Source organism: Protomyctophum bolini, assembly GCF_963924005.1.
Source record: "Protomyctophum bolini genome assembly, chromosome: 14".
NCBI lineage: Eukaryota > Metazoa > Chordata > Actinopteri > Myctophiformes > Myctophidae > Protomyctophum > Protomyctophum bolini.
The window spans coordinates 22036973-22058450 of NC_137875.1; the positions used below are offsets into that span (position 1 = coordinate 22036973).

General features: G+C 41.4%; 1 protein-coding gene across 1 annotated transcript in view; it reads right to left on the reverse strand.

The window, feature by feature from the left end:
- kif16bb (kinesin family member 16Bb) overlaps positions 1–21478 on the reverse strand; it is a gene marked incomplete at its 3' end in the record, with an annotated part of 49090 nt that overhangs the window by 23338 nt on the left and 4274 nt on the right. Inside the window, exons 8-15 of the mRNA XM_080782909.1 lie at positions 20648–20779; positions 19527–19705; positions 19361–19426; positions 19211–19270; positions 11660–11779; positions 10912–10963; positions 10647–10784; positions 8897–8976 (exon numbers count right to left, since the gene is read on the reverse strand). Coding sequence (XP_080639035.1) covers positions 8897–8976; positions 10647–10784; positions 10912–10963; positions 11660–11779; positions 19211–19270; positions 19361–19426; positions 19527–19705; positions 20648–20779 — 827 coding nt within the window. The remainder of the gene's footprint in view (positions 1–8896; positions 8977–10646; positions 10785–10911; positions 10964–11659; positions 11780–19210; positions 19271–19360; positions 19427–19526; positions 19706–20647; positions 20780–21478) is intronic.

The following is a 21478-nucleotide window of genomic DNA, read 5'->3' on the forward strand; positions in this document are numbered from 1 at the left end:
AAAAACTACAACATGACGTCATGCATGATGTCATGCCACGGTGGTCACCACTCACACAACACATCTAAAACTACAACATGACGTCACACCGTGGTGGTCACCGCTCACACAACACATCTAAAACTACAACATGACGTCACACCGTGGTGGTCACCACTCACACAACACATCTAAAACTACAACATGACATCACACAACGGTGGTCACCACTCACACAACACATCTAAAACTACAACATGACGTCACACCGCAGTGGTCACCACTCACACAACACAACTAAAACTAGAACTGCACTCTGCCGAGTGCATACTTGCTTGTTGCACACTAGTAGGCCATAAATGGCCTACTAGTGCGCAAGCAGAGCGCGCAAGTACTTTCGACCGCTGGAAACTATCACATCTCAGTATCTCTGTGAAGGAACGTTTGAAATGTATAATCATTACGTGTAACTATTTGCTACCTAACTACTTTTTTACAGAAAAATGAATCATTGATATGTGATGAAAAAAAAGGTATATAAACTGAATTAAAATATATTATACAGTATAATTATTTTATTACTTATTGTAAATTGTCAATTGTTTTAAATGTATTTCATTTTGTACTATAGTGATATTAATACTAAATCATGATCAGAGTAATATGTGTCTCTAACTTCAATTTCTGTAATAATACTTTCAAATTTGTTGAAATATACATGATCTAAAATACTTCCGAAATCTGTAGTTGGATTTGTATCTCAGTGATGACGTAAGAGAAATGGTCATCTGTGTAATCTGGTCCCACCAGATACCACATTACGTCATCGTTGAGAGCTGGGACCAGAGTACACGGTGTGTATATGTATGACTAGCTCTCAGTGATGACGTAAGAGATATGGTCATCTGTGTAGTCTGGTCCCAGCAGACCAGGCACAGATTTACAAATTACAAATCACATTACAACTACATACAGAGTATGTAGTTGTAATTTGATTAGCAGTATACTGTGGTTACTTGGTTCCAAAAAGTGAAGCCAAGTTTTTTTCAACCGTAAGTCTGTGCCTGGTTTGCTGGGACCAGTTACAACATTACGTCATCGTTGAGAACTGGGACCAGAGTACATGGTGTGTATATGTATGACTAGCTCTCAGTGATGACGTAAGAGATATGGTCATCTGTGTAGTCTGGTCCCAGCAGACCAGGCACAGATTTACAAATTACAAATCACATTACAACTACATACAGAGTATGTAGTTGTAATTTGATTAGCAGTATACTGTGGTTACTTGGTTCCAAAAAGTGAAGCCAAGTTTTTTTCAACCGTAAGTCTGTGCCTGGTTTGCTGGGACCAGTTACAACATTACGTCATCGCTGAGAACTGGGACCAGTTACATACTGGTCCCAGTTCTCAGCGATGACGTAATGTTGTAACTAGCTCTCAGTGATGACGTAAGAGATATGGTCATCTGTGTAGTCTGGTCCCAGCAGACCAGGCACAGATTTACAAATTACAAATCACATTACAACTACATACAGAGTATGTAGTTGTAATTTGATTAGCAGTATACTGTGGTTACTTGGTTCCAAAAAGTGAAGCCAAGTTTTTTTCAACCGTAAGTCTGTGCCTGGTTTGCTGGGACCAGTTACAACATTACGTCATCCTTGAGAGAGTACATGGTGTGTATATGACGTAATGTTGTAACTTGTAACTTGTAACTAGTCCCAGCAAACCAGGCACAGACTTACGGTTGAAGAAAACTTGGCTTCACTTCGAAGAGACCAAGCGAAATGATTACTTGCGCGCTCTGCTTGCGCAAGTAATTACTTGCGCAAGCAGAGCGCGCAAGTAATCGTTTCGCTTGGTCTCTTCGAAGTGAAGCCAAGTTATCTTCAACGGTAAATCTGTGCCTGGTTTGCTGGGACTAGTTACAACATTACGTCATCCTTGAGAGAGTACATGGTGTGTATATGACGTAATGTTACAAGTTACAAGTTACAAGTTACAACATTACGTCATATACACACCATGTACTCTCTCAAGGATGACGTAATGTTGTAACTGGTCCCAGCAAACCAGGCACAGATTTACCGTTGAAGAAAACTTGGCTTCACTTTTTGGAACCAAGTAACCACAGTATACTGCTAATCAAATTACAACTACATACTCTGTATGTAGTTGTAACTAGAACAACTACATACAGTCCGTGCCTGGTTTGCTGGGACTAGTTACAAGTTACAAGTTACAACATTACGTCATATACACACCATGTACTCTGGTCCCAGTTCACAACGATGACGTAATGTTGTAACTGGTCCCAGCAAACCAGGCACAAACCTACAGTTGAAAAAAACTTGGCTTCACTTTTTGGAACCAAGTAACCACAGTATACTGCTAATCAAATTACAACTACATACTCTGTATGTAGTTGTAATGTGATTTGTAATTACTTGCGCAAGCAGAGCGCGCAAGTAATCATTTCGCTTGGTCTCTTCGAAGTGAAGCCAAGTTTTCTTCAACCGTAAGTCTGTGCCTGGTTTGCTGGGACTAGTTACAAGTTACAAGTTACAACATTACGTCATATACACACCATGTACTCTGGTCCCAGTTCTCAACGATGACGTAATGTTGTAACTGGTCCCAGCAAACCAGGCACAGACTTACGGTTGAAAAAAACTTGGCTTCACTTTTTGGAACCAAGTAACCACAGTATACTGCTAATCAAATTACAACTACATACTCTGTATGTAGTTGTAATGTGATTTGTAATTTGTAAATCTGTGCCTGGTCTGCTGGGACCAGACTACACAGATGACCATATCTCTTACGTCATCACTGAGAGCTAGTCATACATATACACACCGTGTACTCTGGTCCCAGCTCTCAACGATGACGTAATGTGGTATCTGGTGGGACCAGATTACACAGATGACCATTTCTCTTACGTCATCACTGAGATATAAATCCAACTACAGATTTCGGAAGTATTTTAGATCATGTATATTTCAACAAATTTGAAAGTATTATTACAGAAATTGAAGTTAGAGACACATATTACTCTGATCATGATTTAGTATTAATATCACTATAGTACAAAATGAAATACATTTAAAACAATTGACAATTTACAATAAGTAATAAAATAATTATACTGTATAATATATTTTAATTCAGTTTATATACCTTTTTTTTCATCACATATCAATGATTCATTTTTCTGTAAAAAAGTAGTTAGGTAGCAAATAGTTACACGTAATGATTATACATTTCAAACGTTCCTTCACAGAGATACTGAGATGTGATAGTTTCCAGCGGTCGAAAGTACTTGCGCGCTCTGCTTGCGCACTAGTAGGCCATTTATGGCCTACTAGTGTGCAACAAGCAAGTATGCACTCAAATTACAACTACAATTACAACTACATACAGAGTATGTAGTTGTAATTTGATTAGCAGTATACTGTGGTTACTTGGTTCCAAAAAGTGAAGCCAAGTTTTTTTCAACCGTAGGTTTGTGCCTGGTTTGCTGGGACCAGTTACAACATTACGTCATCGTTGTGAACTGGGACCAGAGTACATGGTGTGTATATGACGTAATGTTGTAACTTGTAACTTGTAACTAGTCCCAGAAAACCAGGCACAGACTGTATGTAGTTGTTCTAGTTACAACTAGAACTGCACTCTGCCGAGTGCATACTTGCTTGTTGCACACTAGTAGGCCATAAATGGCCTACTAGTGCGCAAGCAGAGCGCGCAAGTACTTTCGACCGCTGGAAAGTATCACATCTCAGTATCTCTGTGAAGGAACATTTGAAATGTATAATCATTACGTGTAACTATTTGCTACCTAACTACTTTTTTACAGAAAAATGAATCATTGATATGTGATGAAAAAGAAAAGGTATATAAACTGAATTAAAATATATTATACAGTATAATTATTTTATTACTTATTGTAAATTGTCAATTGTTTTAAATGTATTTCATTTTGTACTATAGTGATATTAATACTAAATCATGATCAGAGTAATATGTGTCTCTAACTTCAATTTCTGTAATAATACTTTCAAATTTGTTGAAATATACATGATCTAAAATACTTCCGAAATCTGTAGTTGTAATTTGATTAGCAGTATACCGTGGTTACTTGGTTCCAAAAAGTGAAGCCAAGTTTTTTTCAACCGTAAGTCTGTGCCTGGTTTGCTGGGACCAGTTACAACATTACGTCATCGTTGAGAACTGGGACCAGAGTACATGGTGTGTGTATGTATGACTAGCTCTCAGTGATGACGTAAGAGATATGGTCATCTGTGTAGTCTGTTCCCAGCAGACCAGGCACAGATTTACAAATTAAAAATCACATTACAACTACATACAGAGTATGTAGTTGTAATTTGATTAGCAGTATACTGTGGTTACTTGGTTCCAAAAAGTGAAGACAAGTTTTCTTCAACGGTAAATCTGTGCCTGGTTTGCTGGGACTAGTTACAACATTACGTCATCCTTGAGAGAGTACATGGTGTGTATATGACGTAATGTTGTAACTTGTAACTTGTAACATTACGTCATATACGCACCATGTACTCTCTCAAGGATGACGTAATGTTGTAACTAGTCCCAGCAAACCAGGCACAGATTTACCGTTGAAGAAAACTTGGCTTCACTTCGAAGACACCAAGCGAAACGATGTAATGTTACAAGTTACAAGTTACAAGTTACAACATTACGTCATATACACACCATGTACTCTCTCAAGGATGACGTAATGTTGTAACTAGTCCCAGCAAACCAGGCACAGATTTACCGTTGAAGAAAACTTGTCTTCACTTCGAAGACACCAAGCGAAACGATTACTTGCGCGCTCTGCTTGCGCAAGTAACTACATACAGAGTATGTAGTTGTAATTTGATTAGCAGTATACTGTGGTTACTTGGTTCCAAAAAGTGAAGCCAAGTTTTTTTCAACCGTAGGTTTGTGCCTGGTTTGCTGGGACCAGTTACAACATTACGTCATCGTTGTGAACTGGGACCAGAGTACATGGTGTGTATATGACGTAATGTTGTAACTTGTAACTTGTAACTAGTCCCAGCAAACCAGGCACAGACTGTATGTAGTTGTTCTAGTTACAACTAGAACTGCACTCTGCCGAGTGCATACTTGCTTGTTGCACACTAGTAGGCCATAAATGGCCTACTAGTGCGCAAGCAGAGCGCGCAAGTACTTTCGACCGCTGGAAACTATCACATCTCAGTATCTCTGTGAAGGAACGTTTGAAATGTATAATCATTACGTGTAACTATTTGCTACCTAACTACTTTTTTACAGAAAAATGAATCATTGATATGTGATGAAAAAAAAGGTATATAAACTGAATTAAAATATATTATACAGTATAATTATTTTATTACTTATTGTAAATTGTCAATTGTTTTAAATGTATTTCATTTTGTACTATAGTGATATTAATACTAAATCATGATCAGAGTAATACACAACTCAAGTAACTACATACAGAGTATGTAGTTGTAATTTGATTAGCAGTATACTGTGGTTACTTGGTTCCAAAAAGTGAAGCCAAGTTTTTTTCAACCGTAGGTTTGTGCCTGGTTTGCTGGGACCAGTTACAACATTACGTCATCGTTGAGAACTGTTCTAGTTGTTCTAGTTGTTCTAGTTATACACCAGATACCGTGGGCTTTCAACGGTAAGTCTGTGCCTGGTTTGCTGGGACCAGTTACCACATTACGTCATCGTTGAAAGCTGGGACCAGAGTACAAGGTGTGTATATGTATGACTAGCTCTCAGTGATGACATAAGAGAAATGGTCATCTGTATAATCTGGTCCCAGCAGATACCACATTACGTCATCTTTGAGAGCTGGGACCAGAGTACACGGTGTGTATATGTATGACTAGCTCTCAGTGATGACGTAAGAGATATGGTCATCTGTGTAGTCTGGTCCCAGCAGACCAGGCACAGATTTACAAATTACAAATCACATTACAACTACATACAGAGTATGTAGTTGTAATTTGATTAGCAGTATACTGTGGTTACTTGGTTCCAAAAAGTGAAGCCAAGTTTTTTTCAACCGTAGGTTTGTGCCTGGTTTGCTGGGACCAGTTACAACATTACGTCATCGTTGTGAACTGGGACCAGAGTACATGGTGTGTATATGACGTAATGTTGTAACTTGTAACTTGTAACTAGTCCCAGCAAACCAGGCACAGACTGTATGTAGTTGTTCTAGTTACAACTACATACAGAGTATGTAGTTGTAATTTGATTAGCAGTATACTGTGGTTACTTGGTTCCAAAAAGTGAAGACAAGTTTTCTTCAACGGTAAATCTGTGCCTGGTTTGCTGGGACTAGTTACAACATTACGTCATCCTTGAGAGAGTACATGGTGTGTATATGACGTAATGTTGTAACTTGTAACTTGTAACTTGTAACATTACGTCATATACACACCATGTACTCTCTCAAGGATGACGTAATGTTGTAACTAGTCCCAGCAAACCAGGCACAGATTTACCGTTGAAGAAAACTTGTCTTCACTTCGAAGAGACCAAGCGAAACGATTACTTGCGCGCTCTGCTTGCGCAAGTAACTACATACAGAGTATGTAGTTGTAATTTGATTAGCAGTATACTGTGGTTACTTGGTTCCAAAAAGTGAAGCCAAGTTTTTTTCAACCGTAGGTTTGTGCCTGGTTTGCTGGGACCAGTTACAACATTACGTCATCGTTGAGAACTGGGACCAGAGTACATGGTGTGTATATGACGTAATGTTGTAACTTGTAACTTGTAACTAGTCCCAGCAAACCAGGCACAGACTTACGGTTGAAGAAAACTTGGCTTCACTTCGAAGAGACCAAGCGAAATGATTACTTGCGCGCTCTGCTTGCGCAAGTAACTACAACATGACATCACACCGCGGTGGTCACCACTCACACAACACATCTAAAACTACAACATGACATCACACCGTGGTGGTCACCACTCACACAACACATCTAAAACTACAACATGACGTCACACCGTGGTGGTCACCACTCACACAACACATCTAAAACTACAACATGACATCACACCACGGTGGTCACCGCTCACACAACACATCTAAAACTACAACATGACGTCACACCGCGGTGGTCACCGCTCACACAACACATCTAAAACTACAATATGACATCACACCGCGGTGGTCACCACTCACACAACACATCTAAAACTACAACATGACATCACACCGCGGTGGTCACCGCTCACACAACACATCTAAAACTACAACATGACATCACACCGCGGTGGTCACCACTCACACAACACATCTAAAACTACAACATGACGTCACACCGTGGTGGTCACTACTCACACAACACATCTAAAACTACAACATGACATCACACCATGGTGGTCACCGCTCACACAACACATCTCGGTTTTTACTAACCACCGTTAGTATTGGGGATAATCTCTTTCAAAAATTAGGAAAAACAGTGTGGCATTTGAAATCCTCAAGCTCTTGGGACAATTTACAAAATAAATTGCATACAGCCGAGCAAAATTATCTAAAATGTATTATGAAAAGTGACACCAACAAATAAATTATGCCAATGTAAATCCAGCAGAAGATGTGTAGACTAGAAATGTCTTCATTAGAGTGATCACATAAAACAGTCTGTATCTACCTTATGTAAAAATAAAAAAATAAATAAAACCAAAACAATAAAACCTGTTTTGCAACCACTGTCGGGAACAGTGTTTAATGCAGCTTAAAACATTTTCAGTTTTCAATAATGCAGAAGGTGGAAAGCTTTCCTTGCTAGAGGTCCAGTTGTGTATAATGTAAAGAGGTTAGCAGTCCATTTTATTATTGCCGCAGGAGGGAATGCTGAAAGGAGATCTCATTTGATTTGTTGCCATTATAAGCCACTCAGCGACTGGGTCAAACATTCTCAGTAAAAGTATCAGATTCATTTGACCTCAATCAAAATGAGAATGAAACAACACTCCAAATATTATCTGATTTCCACGTAGGTGGAAAATGATTCGAAAAGCCAGCTACCCCTCAGCCTATAAAACACATTTCATGGGCTAGGATTGAAGAGCAATGGGGTCTGAACATCAGTATTCTAAACACACATTAAGAGACTTAACAGTGTGGAAACATTCCATTATCTGCTGAACCTGCCTCAGTAAATATATTGGATTGAAAAGAAGAGGTCTACACAATCAGGCTTCCTGCCATGTTCTCAGCCCATTATTAGCTCTGCAGGGCTTTAAGCCAAATTTAAAAAATGTCTTCTAAATCATGACAGTTTTCTTGAAAAATCCATGTTTCCATGTCAGTCGTTCTTATACATTTTCATGTCAAGGACTCCACATTTTCACAATTTTGCAAAAATAGTAGACCTACAAGCTCGTAGCGTGGCACTCTGTGCCACGCTATGAGCTTGTAGATCTGCTATTTTTCAATGCTTAAAAACACCAAAAGGGGTTCCCGCCCAAAATGGGTTAAGCATGGCTATGTCGGTCCATCTGTCCGTATATCACTTTAGATACAAACATATCCTGGTTGGATTCATGCTCTGTATATGATGAACCCTACTGGTTTTGGTTTGGTGACCCTGTGGCCTTTCCCATCAAGCTACCCTTCATAGTGGAGGAGCTTAGGGAGAGATAAGGGATATTTCGTGCCAATTCGTCTAAAAGCACCAAATCTTGCACAGATGTAGCGCAGGGCATGCTCTAATGATTTAGCTAGGCCATATGGCCACCATTAACAACCTATACATTTTCTAAATGTCATTATGCTTTAAGTAGCATAATGAAGCCCCTCACTCCCTAGCCGTCCCACATGGGAAATTCTTAGAAGCCCCAGCCGTGCAGGGTTGGGTTGGGTGGCTGCAAGTACCTTGTGTTTCTCTCTGAGCTGGACAGCCTCTCTGGGTTGGTTAAAGCAGAATCTCCTTTGTCCCAGCTGTATGATAGTCCCTAGAGGTGACAACAAACAAAGTCATACAAATGTTTATGCGAGACCAAAGCAACAGCTCACTCAAGACTTCAGTATTTGGTGTAAAAGTTTGTGCACTGCAAAACTCAAGACTCGGCAGATGGAGGATTCAGAAATATGTTTCCATAGGGGCTGAAGTGACATTAATGGGGCTGAAAGTCTGCCATGGTGACGGCAACAATCCCATTCAGTGTGGTGAGAGAGCAGCCATCACACGCATACGGCACATGCATAAACAGACATGGCACGTCACAAAAAAACTTCAACCATGGGAAATCAACTCCGGCAGATCAGTCCAAAACTCCAAAAGCTCTTGTTAATACTTTTCATAGATTACATTATAAAACCAACAGACAATGGCCCTGCAGTAACGTGTGACTTTGACAGACTTTCAACCTGAACAGATCCACAAGCTCACAACACATCGTCAATTTTCACTATGTTTGCGCAACACTGTCATTCCACAATAGAAAATAGGGCATTGATTTGTGTTGCACAGCGACGCATTGTGAGCTTATAGAGTGACAATTTTCACCACATTTGTAGCTCCATAGTTCCCCTAAATTAGCTGGGTGAAAGCAAATGTATTGTCTAGAAGAATACAACCACCTCCGTGGCTAGTCCAAGGAGGATAATTTACCAGAGAAAATAGGCTAGACGTTTGGTAAAGCTTTGGATTTGAAGTGATATTAGTGTTTATCAGGCTCACACACATAGATCACAATTGCCCATTTTCTTTGGGGCTCCACTCACCCGTTCACTAGTCTCTTCAGCCGGGCAAATACTAATCTTGCCACAATTAATGACTTGTGACGAGTGACAAAGCACCTGTGAAGGGAGCCTCCGTTAGATCCTGGATACCGTTAAGGTTTGAAAATTACTATCATTTGTTCAAGAAATATCTTCAGATGCAGCCGTTTCTGAAGTGCACGAATTGAGAAACAGTTCTAAAAAAGAAACTGGCACGGCAAGGCCTTCCGCAGACTGGGTCTCTTGTGCAGGTTTTTCTTTTTTTTTATCTCTCAAGACACAGCCGTGTGGATGTGAGTCAGGGAGAGTTGGAGGTTTAGCAGGGCAAAAAGCTCACAGCTTTGCCAGGGAGGGTTTTCTCGGGGGCAAGAGTTGGAGCTTGGCTCTGTCCTCTGAAAGGTTAATCCTCTAGCCCTCTTCAAACCTGCCAGCCCTATCAGCTCCATCTGCCAATTAAATGGAGGGCCTGGGGCTTTGTCTGGGGCTTTGTCCGGGGACTCTCGCCCTTCAAAATGTTTAGTAAGAGAAATGGCATCTGCCCTGTGGAGAGCCACATTCACATCCACTTGTGCTTGTAGCGTGCATAGTAGTGCTGCCGTGGGGGAGCCGGGGAACATAAAGTGAATTCCATCCATGTGAAGAAATGAAAGGCTCATACCAGCCCTGGCCCATTTGAATGGAGAAGAGAGACACAGAGAGAGACAGTAAAAAAAAAAGAGTGGTATTGTGGCCTCCTATTAATTTGACTCAGAGAGAAATCTGCATTAGTACAAGTGGAATTTGTAGCAAAAATGTATACTTCTTTCCTGAGAATAGCAGATCTATAAACTCAAGCTGAATCCATGGCGTGTTGTTAAAGCAGTTGTGTGACACCTGCAACCAATTATAAATCAAGCCTTACCCTGAGTAAGCTGGTGAGGATGAGTTAGCGCCACCCCATTTACTGAACACAGTGCACCCTTCCGAGGCACCAGGCGTACAGTCCCAGCACAGTTCTCGAACACACAGTGTTCCTTCAGGATTCCACGCCCACAGAGAACTGACAAAAAAAAAGAAAAACAGGATAATTGAAAAGAGGATGAGGGTGCCTCATCCTCGGTGGCACGGATGACACAGCAGTTGTGAACTCTGCCCTGGCAGGAGATATGTCTTCCCTCCTGACTCACCAATATCTTGATGACACGATGCCTCATCACAGCCAACCAGCGTCTGGCCCTCCTGCATTTAGTTCAGAAGGCCTATGTTATACAGGTATACAGTATACTGCTGCTAATCCAAACACATGAAACCCCTCAACAAATCCAATCTGTGAACGTTATCGTGGTGAAATGCTTCCGACCATGTGCTGCAGTTCCTGGACATAGGCCCTTATTTATCAACGCGGTGTACACCCAAAATTGGGTGTACACATGGTGTACACCCAATGTTGGGTGTACACATGGTGTACACCCAATGTTGGGTGTACACCGCATTGATAAATAAGGGCCATAGTGTGCAGAAAATTACTCTTAAAGGAAGCTATGTTTCTTGTAGTGTAAACATGCAATTGGAGTTGTTCTAATATCACTATCAGAAAGGTCTACAATATAAACTAAAATGCTGGATCGGTATCAGCAAGCATGCAAGTCCATGCACTGATCCGATATCACATAATAGATCATTTATGCTACACAGTCACAACAACATATGGGTGCAAGTAGAGAGTGTAATGATAGAACTAGCAAATTGTCAATCAAAATGTCTTGTATTTGTTGTATTTATACATTTATGTTTTTGCACTGGCATGATATTTGTACTTCTTTTCCATCTTCTTATTCCATCTTCAAGTATCAGAATCTGCATCAGGAAGGAAATAAATTGTACGGTATATTGAAGTCTACATGCAATGTCTGGGGGGAAAAGGGTCTTATTCACTTTCAAATGATAGAGGATGATGCCAGTGCACAGCAGGTCTTCATCAATGCCAATTAGATGAGGCAGCGGAGAGTCCAGGACCACTCCACTCCCCATCTTCCTCAGAGCCAGAGCCTGCTCCTGTGGATGGGAGAGAACACACGCACCATGGGAGAATGTATCTTTCCACAGCCTGTAGCCAGAATGGCACACAATATAAAACAAAAATGCTGACAGACATTTAATGGCAACCAGCAGAAAACTGAATTCTTTATGAGTGCTCTTCCTTGCCTGAAGGCCATGGAGAATAATAGCGGCGTTCCGACCATGTGTTGCCATGAAGCAGTTGAGTGGCTAACGGCAACAAAGACACCATAAATCATTCAGATTATCATGGCTACAGTCAAACTGTACTGCACGTGGTGCTCGCCACACAAACAGACGTCATCGCACGCACGCACACACACAACCCCCCCCCCCCCCCGATACACTGCTATAAACATTCACCATTGCTATGAAATTGCTCACAGGCTGATGAAAGTGAGTAGACCTGAGCCAACATCGTCATGTCTACCCTACTACAGTGTGTCTACGGAGGAGAAGGTGTATTGCATGCAAGGTCAAAATAAACTGCCTTTTATAACTGTATAAATCACAAGCACTACATTTATTAACATGCATATAGACACACATTTGCACTATGTCATATTTATTAAAAGGTAGAGCATTTTCTGGCGACTGTGGGTAATATGAATCACTAAAATACCATTTCTGAACAGGCATCAGTGATATATCATCATGAAAAATTGCTTTTGTGTGTGCAAATACCCCATCTCAGAGTGGCAATGGAAAGGATTTAGCAGTCTATATTTCACACATGCTGCACTGATTAATGCTGCCCTGTAGAAGTGACATTCAGATTACAGCCAATCACATGCACAGCAACATTACAGTCACATCACAAACCCAAAAGTCAGCTGAAAATCAATGTCCACATGGAAAATCCATTCAACTTGTAGATATCCCTGCTAAATATGTATTTAATGGCATTTCAGCTACCCGACAGGAAGGTGATAAGAATTGGAGAAATTGATTCAACCCGTGAAAGCCATTTCTATAAAGCAGTATAAGGCTATACCTCTAGAACGCAGTAAGGCCGTACCTCTGAACTGTTCCATACATTGCTGCCTGCTCCACTGCTTCCAACTGCAGCAGATGAGGAAGAGGAAGTGTTATTTTGTGCGCGTGTGTGTGTTTTAGTCATGGAATTATAGTATATATAGTTATTGTTATGTATAACTGGCTAAAACTATAGATGTATATCCACTATAAGAGTTTTACAGACTTTTCCCCCCTCTACACAAAACCTTTACCGAAAATAGCTGGTGGCACTGGTGCAGTATGCAAGCTGCAATATATGCAGATCGGCTATTTTCGCAGAATGTTCGGCCCCAGAATAGGGATGCTAGGGTTCAAGTGGTGGGACTAAGGCTTCACATTGCTATGGATTATCATAAGTACATCCCCGAAAGGCACGGCAGGAAATATCTCGCGTATGGAGGATTCAGTGTCAGTGGCCTGCATAAACTAGTCGACCTCCCTGTGCCGTCCTCCATATAGATTGTGTCGTGAAGTAAGATAGGTGACACCGCCACCCCTCTCGTTGGCAGGTGTGAATGAGAAAAGAGAAATCCTTTTTTCCCCCCTCTAATGGAGAAGGAGAGGAATCGACCTCAGCTCCTGAACTTAATTAAAAGGAATTCTTCACAGACTTCATTAGGTGAGGAACGGTCTGGCAGATTAATGCACTCTTGTCACTTTCCTCACACACCAGGAAGAGATGGGATCCTCTCTACTCTCTCTCACAGACGATCTCTCGAAACACATTCCGTCTCACACACATTTTCTCTCTCCCCTTCCCCTTCCCCCCACCCTTACAAAATCCCTACCACACCCAGTCAGTTGGTCTGTGTGCTGCGAGTAGAAAGTCTGCCTCTCCCCCTAACATCAGATAAGGCAGCTGGTGAACATAATTAACTGTGGCCTAGACCAGCAGCCAAGCTCCGGCAACAAATTCCACCCATTAAAGCCATCATCTGTGGTTGGGTAAAAATGCTAATGAATTTTCTCAGCACTTCAACCGTTCATTTCCCTGGCTTGGTTAGCCAGCATTATACAAAATAAAAATAAAACTGTAGAAAGCCTACCAATCATCCTGACCCGCTATCCACATTATGCCCAGAGGAGCCGCTTACCGAGTAATAATACATCAATAGAAAATGTTCTTTCAAAATCCCCATTTTAAGTGCTCAGCTAGCATGATAGGCTAATTAACTTGACAAAACTGCATTGATATCCTCAGTTTGCTAGGTTGTACAATGCTACACCGAATCATGCATAGACAAAGGGCAGGTATACGGCCAATTTGGAATTTGAAGAATTAAGCCCTCTATCTCCAGAATATACATTTCAGTATATTGATGCCCGATTGTGGGTCTGAGTGTGTGACTGTCTGTATACAGTGTCTCTTTAAGCCCATAGTTGTAGATCCCCGAAACTCTCCTCCAAGTATTCTGACAGAAATACTATTTTTAAATTGATTGGTGGTAAATGGCACATTTACATGTACAGTATATAGCTTTTTATCCAAAGCGCTTTACATAGATTGTGCATTGCATGCATTACATGCATTACATTCACACACCCCTCCACCGATGGCGGAGGAAACAATGCAAGGCACCAACCTGCACATCACAATTATGGGTTCAGCCATCAGCGTCTAGCTCAAGGAAACTTCGACACCAAATCTGGGAGAGCCCGGGATCGAACTGGGAACCTCACTGTTGCCATCTGGCAGGTCTACAGGCCACCATATCATATGTGATTATAAACTCCTCACAAACGTTCAGAAACTTAACTTTGGTCAATTATTTCTCTGCTTCAAAAGATACCAATTAACGAGGTATAACTTGTTAGAATTGTGCAATGAGCAACACAGCTAAAAAGTGTGGGAAGCGACGGCGCCCCCAAAAGCTTTGCCAAAATCCAACAATTATGCTTCTGTTGGCATAATTGCCAACAATTGCCACCTGGCAGGTCTTGAGTGACCTGCCAGGTGTGACTGGAAACAAGAGCATGGGTCCTGCAACTTCGACATCCGTCTGTGGTACCGTTGTGCAACTTTTGCCTGTAACTCTCTGGAAGAAAGACTATGGTTGCTCAGTGTAGCAAGGGTGAGGAACCAGTCTTCCAGAAGTGCTGTCTTCATGGGACAGCCACTTTGTGGTCCGTCTTTGACCTCAGTCTCACGGAAATTGTTCCCAAGTTTGGAAATGTTAACAGGGTTGACAACAAATAATTCTGCCACTCTGCATAACGGAACACCAGTTTCCACTTCCCTATTGCACAGGGCTTATGCTAAAGGGACAAACGTGGCATCTTTCCATGGGCACACCAGGACAGTGTTGCTGGACTCATTCTCAGGTGCCATTCACAGACCAGTGACTGGCACACACCTGCCAGCAGGTGCATCTCTCAAAACGAGAGCGATTACAAACAGCTGTGTTGCTTATTCCACGATACTTAGAAGTTATACCTTGTTGTAAAGATGACTAATCGATGATAAAATTATATAACAATTGGAATTATTGAGCCAGAAAACTATTCCACAATCTCTGAATACTATATAGTCTACTCTCTACACCTCCCGAAGCCGCTTCTTCCGTTCCCCAGTATTTTTACATTATTTTATTGTTTTTCCTTTTCTGCTAAGCAGCAAGCTATATATGCTTAGATGATTTCTAGTTATATTAAGATACATTTACGTGATTGTAAAGACAAAACGAAAGTCGGGATGAGGCTCCACTTTCGCTTTATATTTTACTCATGATAGAGCTCCAGACTGAATTGCAAGAGGCAACAGTCTGGCAGGGAGAAACATCAACCGAAGTTACTTTTCCAAACCCTCGGGTGAAAGTGTTCTAACCTCCATCACATTAGTTGGGCTTGGCTCAACTCTCTTGAGGCGTGGGGTGTGAATTGAGTTTTGGGGGCGAGCACATTGGCTCTGGCAGAAACAGCCTGTCTCTACAGCTCTCTTTATCAATCATACTAGTGTGCACAGGAAGACATGAGAATAACCATTTTAAAACAGCAATGTAATCTCATGCATTTCCATTGTGAGTCAAACTGTCGAATAGTTAAAACTTTCTGTACCCAAAGAATCAAAGGCAATTCAGTGGTGTAGCAAGGGTTAAGTGCTGAGAAATTAATATCATAAGGTCATGAAATGCCATATTGATGAAATATGATATTACACTGCCGAGCTAATGGAGGTTAAACACTGCAAGAATCAAGGCAGCGTTTTTTCAAATATGATTACAGCATGTTAAGTATTGGGGAAACAAAGAAACTCAGAAGATTCATCCCCCTGCACAAAATGTTAAGGAGATCTTCAATGATGGGTGAGGATTCTGAGGAAGCAGAACGCAACCACTCCTGTGATAGTAGCAGGTGTGTGTCTCAATGCAGTATAGACTTACCACTCCTGTGATAGTAGCAGGTGTGTGTCTCAATGCAGTAGACTTACCACTCCTGTGATAGTAGCAGGTGTGTCTCAATGCAGTAGACTTACCACTCCTGTGATAGTAGCAGGTGTGTGTCTCAATGCAGTAGACTTTTTCTCTCCCCAGTTCTATCAGTTTCCTTTTCAGTTAGTAAGAGGCTGCTCTTGAATCCACCCCATATTAATTACCTTTCCTTTCCCACGTGCCCTGTAGCCAATCTAGGAGGCTGAGGATGAATAACTTTGCATTCCAATTCTGCCTCGGATACAGAATTCAAATTCTGTTTACACTGCTCTCGGTCATTTTAGCCCACTAAAGAGCCAACAAACTTTTTTTTACTCAAGCGCTCAGGCTGAGAATTAACATAATTAGCCATACAAATATGTGCATTGTGCAGGCCTTTGAAATGACCTGTGTAAATGCACAAGCTATATGTGCAATCTACACTTCTATACACATAGGTCAAGAAACACGGTTTGGCCACATTCATAAAAACATTTCAGTCTTACTCATCAAATTGACCAAAATATTTGAAACAGATGGGGGCACACAATAAAATCCTTGTGTCAAATGGAACCAAATAGACCTGTAAAGGTTATGTATACACTGCCTCTAATGTGTCCACAGCATTCCACCCATGAATTCCACTTATTTTTCACTCAGACAGAATGCAAATACACAGGAGGACAAATGTCAAATCCATAAACTCATTCATCAAACACCTGAAGTTATGGCAACATCATGTGCCAGCCAGGCATCATTACAGTGGCCTTTTAGCTTTGGTGTCACGTTGCATCATGCATGATAACGGGTCTTTCTACATGGACAAACACGGCCTCAAATAGGTTTATTGTTCATATTATGCTTCAGTGCCTTGGCACTGCTAGTCAAGACGGTTCGATTGTGGTCTCCGAGCACAACTTCAACACTCACTTCACACATATTCAGAGACGTGCAGCGCACACGCTTTAATTAATGTGCTGTACAGTCAGAAACCAAAGTGCCATGTTGTCAATAATGAAGAAGACCTCTTAATTAGCAGCTGTGACAGCCACTAATGAGTTCCAGTAGGCTGTCATGAATAAAACACTGATGCTCCTGGGCTCCTAAATGCCATAACAGTCACTGGCTAAGCACATAAGCATGTCCATCTCCTCGCTGTTACACATGTCCAAATTACATTCAGATCCGAGTTGCATCTGAACGTCAATGAAAGAGCTTCCACAACGTAATCACATCAAATCAAACCAATATCTTAAGTATAGAATCTGGTACACTTGGTAATCGGAAATGGGTCCATTATTACCAACACCACCATGACAAGCAAATGTCACCTACATCACAATACTGCAACATCTATAGTGAGAATTCAGAAGTCATTGCATGAATCATGATGCAGCACATTATTTGGCTGCATAGGACATTTGGCACCAACTCAACATGGAAAGTGTTTGTTTTTTTTAAAGGCGTATCGGTACCATTTCCCCCCCACGTCCGTCCTTGCACCGTCACTTAACTTCAGGATCATTACACCGGCTTAGATGGCTGTTGGTGCCATTCCATTCTAAATAGCTGGAAAATATTGAATATAAATAACAGAATCTACATTTACTATGCCTTCCATCCCCGAGTCCGTTGCAGAGGACTTGCAGTGACACCAAGTGGGCAGAGAAGTGAACTGCAAGCAAAGAGGACCATTTTAACCTTTTGTCTGAAGCCTCTTAGCTTTGTTGGTGTTAAATAAATGAAGCTCTCCAACTCTGTGAACTCTGTGTTAGGTATTCTGGGAAATATATGCAAGTTCAGCAGTTTAACTACAAGCCACTACCACAAAGAGGTAGCTGAAAGCTAGACTAATGTAATAAAACAAAAATTATAGATTGCCAAATTCAAATTGGAAATGATGGCATGGAAATGCAAGATAAGCAACAACATATATCTAGTGGCAATAGCAAAGACAACAATTGTTTACATCAGAATAAAAGATCAACGTCCTTCCAAGGTTTTCAGATTGCAAAATGGAAGCTTTTAGTTTCAAGCTGTTAATTTTCTTAATGCAGTAACATGCTCAGTGATTATTTAACTCAGTGTAAAAAATGTACCCGTAGTGTACAGTGTAAATTGATTCCTTTGCGTAATTAAGAAAAGAAAAAAAGTGGAACAAAGCTGCTCTACATGCAGGAATTCTCCTGAATTACATTGTGCCAGCTGTCATCAATTTCAATGCACCACACAACAAATTGAAACCAAATAAGCTTTTGCGAGTGAAGCAACCCATTATTACTACTATATCGGCCCCAAGACAATTACTCAAACGGTCTGTGGTTTGATTTTCATATACAAAACAAAACTGATTATTTAAAAGAATGCTACAGTATTACATCCCATTAAAATGCCAGTGATAAGCTTACTGGAGCCAGCCAAGATACCTGAAAGCAGAGGCATCACACAAGGCCATCCGTTACACTTAGCCATGCGAGCACGCATGTGCGTGAGTGTGAGCGTGTGTGCGTAGAATAATTTGATAAACAGACATACATGGTGGACCATTAAAGACAAATAGTTGACTTATGATTAAAAACATTTGAGTTAGGCTTACAATTAGGAAAAAATATCTAGGTTGATATTAAGGTGAAGGATTTAGGGGTTAAGGCTTGAGTTATGCCCGATTTATTCTTGGTCGTGTGCCACAGTTATGCAACGAGAAAAAGGAAAAGAATCTCCAAGCTCACAACGACTTGCTGCACAACACGTTGTGAGCTTGTAGATCTACTATTTTCAGATTTACGGCCAGGGTTAAAAGTGGCAAGAAATTCTCACAATGTTCTCACAAGTATAGTGATACAAACGTGTGTGTGTGTGTGTGTGTGTGTGTGTGTGTGTGTGTGTGTGATCATTCAATGTTCTGCATTTCCAAAAGCTAGAGGATTTTGATTTGATCTGCCCACATTTGTTCATTTTACGGATGACATTTAGTTAAATGTATGATCGAGCTACACCAACAGACCTTCAGAATGCTCTTGGTCTCCGCCCATTGGTTAGTCCACTCCATGGTAAGCTCCAGGACCTGAGAGAGCGTCAAGGACAGAGGGTTTTTGTTTACTGGCGGGAAGGAGATATCACAACATATCTTCTAGTTCAGTGGAGCAAAATTCACCTTGGCCTCCTTGCGGTGCAGCTTCTCTGCTACCTTCAGAGGGGAGGACGGGTCTCCACAGGGAGCCTAAAGAGACAGACCTCATTGACCTCCTTGATACAGTTTTTAATACGTGATGGATTTTAGTATGGATATTAGTCATTATCCCTTTGTGGGATGTGCGCACCTTGTTGTCGGCTCTCTCTAGCAGTCCTCGGAGTTTGACGATCTCCGCCTGCAGATCTCTGATCACCGTGATGGTTTTGTCTTCGTTCACAACAGGCGAGTTCACGATGTCCTTAGCTCTGCTGGCATAGCGCAAAGTGCTCAGGGTCTCACTGTAGTTCACATCAGCAGGAGAAATGGCTGCACACACACATCAAATAGCGCACACACAGTTAATTTTATGAATATTTTTGTATACATACATAACACTTTTAACATGGTATAATTCTTAAACATCTATTCCTATTTTCGAGACACCGACCTTTGTGTGTTGTAAACAGCAAAATCCTTGTTACATAACTTTATCCATTGGTATGCGATTGTACAAATGTAACCAAATTGGCCCATAAGGGTCCATCTATTATACATTGGAGAAGTGGTACCCAAAAAGCTGTACGCAATACGTTGTACCCAGAAGAAACCCAAAGCCACAACAGCTACGTCGCTATTGCAACACCCACAACACCATCTTACACACTACACCCACACACACACACACACACACTCACACGGGCAGTGACGTCACACACTTACCCTTCGCAGTGTTCAAAAGCTATCTCCTCATAAGGCGGCCGACGCCAACGCAGACCACCAGCCGTCAAACAATAGTCTTTGCACTGCCAAAATAATGCCTCCCTTCCACACTCACGCCGGCAATGCATTTGTTTAATACAAACATTCTCGCCCCAATCACCCACACCCCCGAGGCTTCCCTACACGGAACATTAAGCACTGCTGCCTATGCTGTTGCCCCAACAGGCCCAGAAACAAGGCCTTTAACCACGCTACTTACATACACTACAACTCGCTTACAATTCGCAAACCTGGCAACACTGCCCCTCGGCCTGTTGCCCCAGGCCCAGAAACAAGGCCTTTAACCACGCTACTTACATACACTACAACTCGCTTACAATTCGCAAACCTGGCAACACTGCTCTGTCTTCTCTGTTCTCTCGGCTGCAGGAGAAGAGAATCGGCTCTCGCAGGACATTAGAAAGCAAAGCGGGCACGAAATTCTAGTTTAGTTACATTTGAGTTAAATGAATACTCATGATGTTAAGTGTTTAATTCAGATGTACATACTTGCTATCATAATAGTTTTGGCGTTTCCACCCAGACTGTCTTTCAGGAGCCATGTCAGAACAGAGTCTCTGTAGGGGATGAAGATCAGTTTCTTCTTCTTCTTCGTTGTCTCTTGGCCCTCACTGAGATCGGCTGGGAGGTCACAGAGAGCGAAATGCTGACTCAGGATAGGGCATAATTTGACTCATGCATGTTATTCATCATTCGTCATTGTGTGTGGGAAAATAAAGTGTTACTTGATTAGCATGATCAATCGCCATGTGTGCATGCGTCGAAATATGAGAACAGATGGGCACATTTTTAGGAACCCTAAGAGGGTATGATCAGTAGGCTGCCCTGAAGAGATGATTGACATTGAGTTTGAGGTTTGCTTGAATTTTCGACCCAAAAGTGAATGTTTAAAAATAAAATCCAAGAACAGATGGACTTGGCCAGACGGCAGCCTGGCCTCGCCCAATTGTGAATACAATAGGCCTACACTACAGGGTCAGTTAGTCAACATTTTGCAAAGGGTATAATGTTATGGTATTCATTAATTTATTTGGCCAGTATGGTAGATTTATTTCTTTTCAGGAGGTGCAGAACAATTTCATCAACAGATTGTCAGCTGTAGTCTGTTTGGACTTTTAACACCTAGTCAGGACAAGGCCTTATACAGTAGGTGACCAACCCTGTTTTTATGCTTGGGCAGAATAATCTGGTTGACATGCTTTGACTACTAAAATACTGTATGGGGGCAGCAGTGTTCCTAGGATGATTCTCCCCCCGCCGCCAGCAACGCCTGCTTGGTAGAAATTACAAGTTGGCTGCCCCTAAGAGACTATTAGAGTT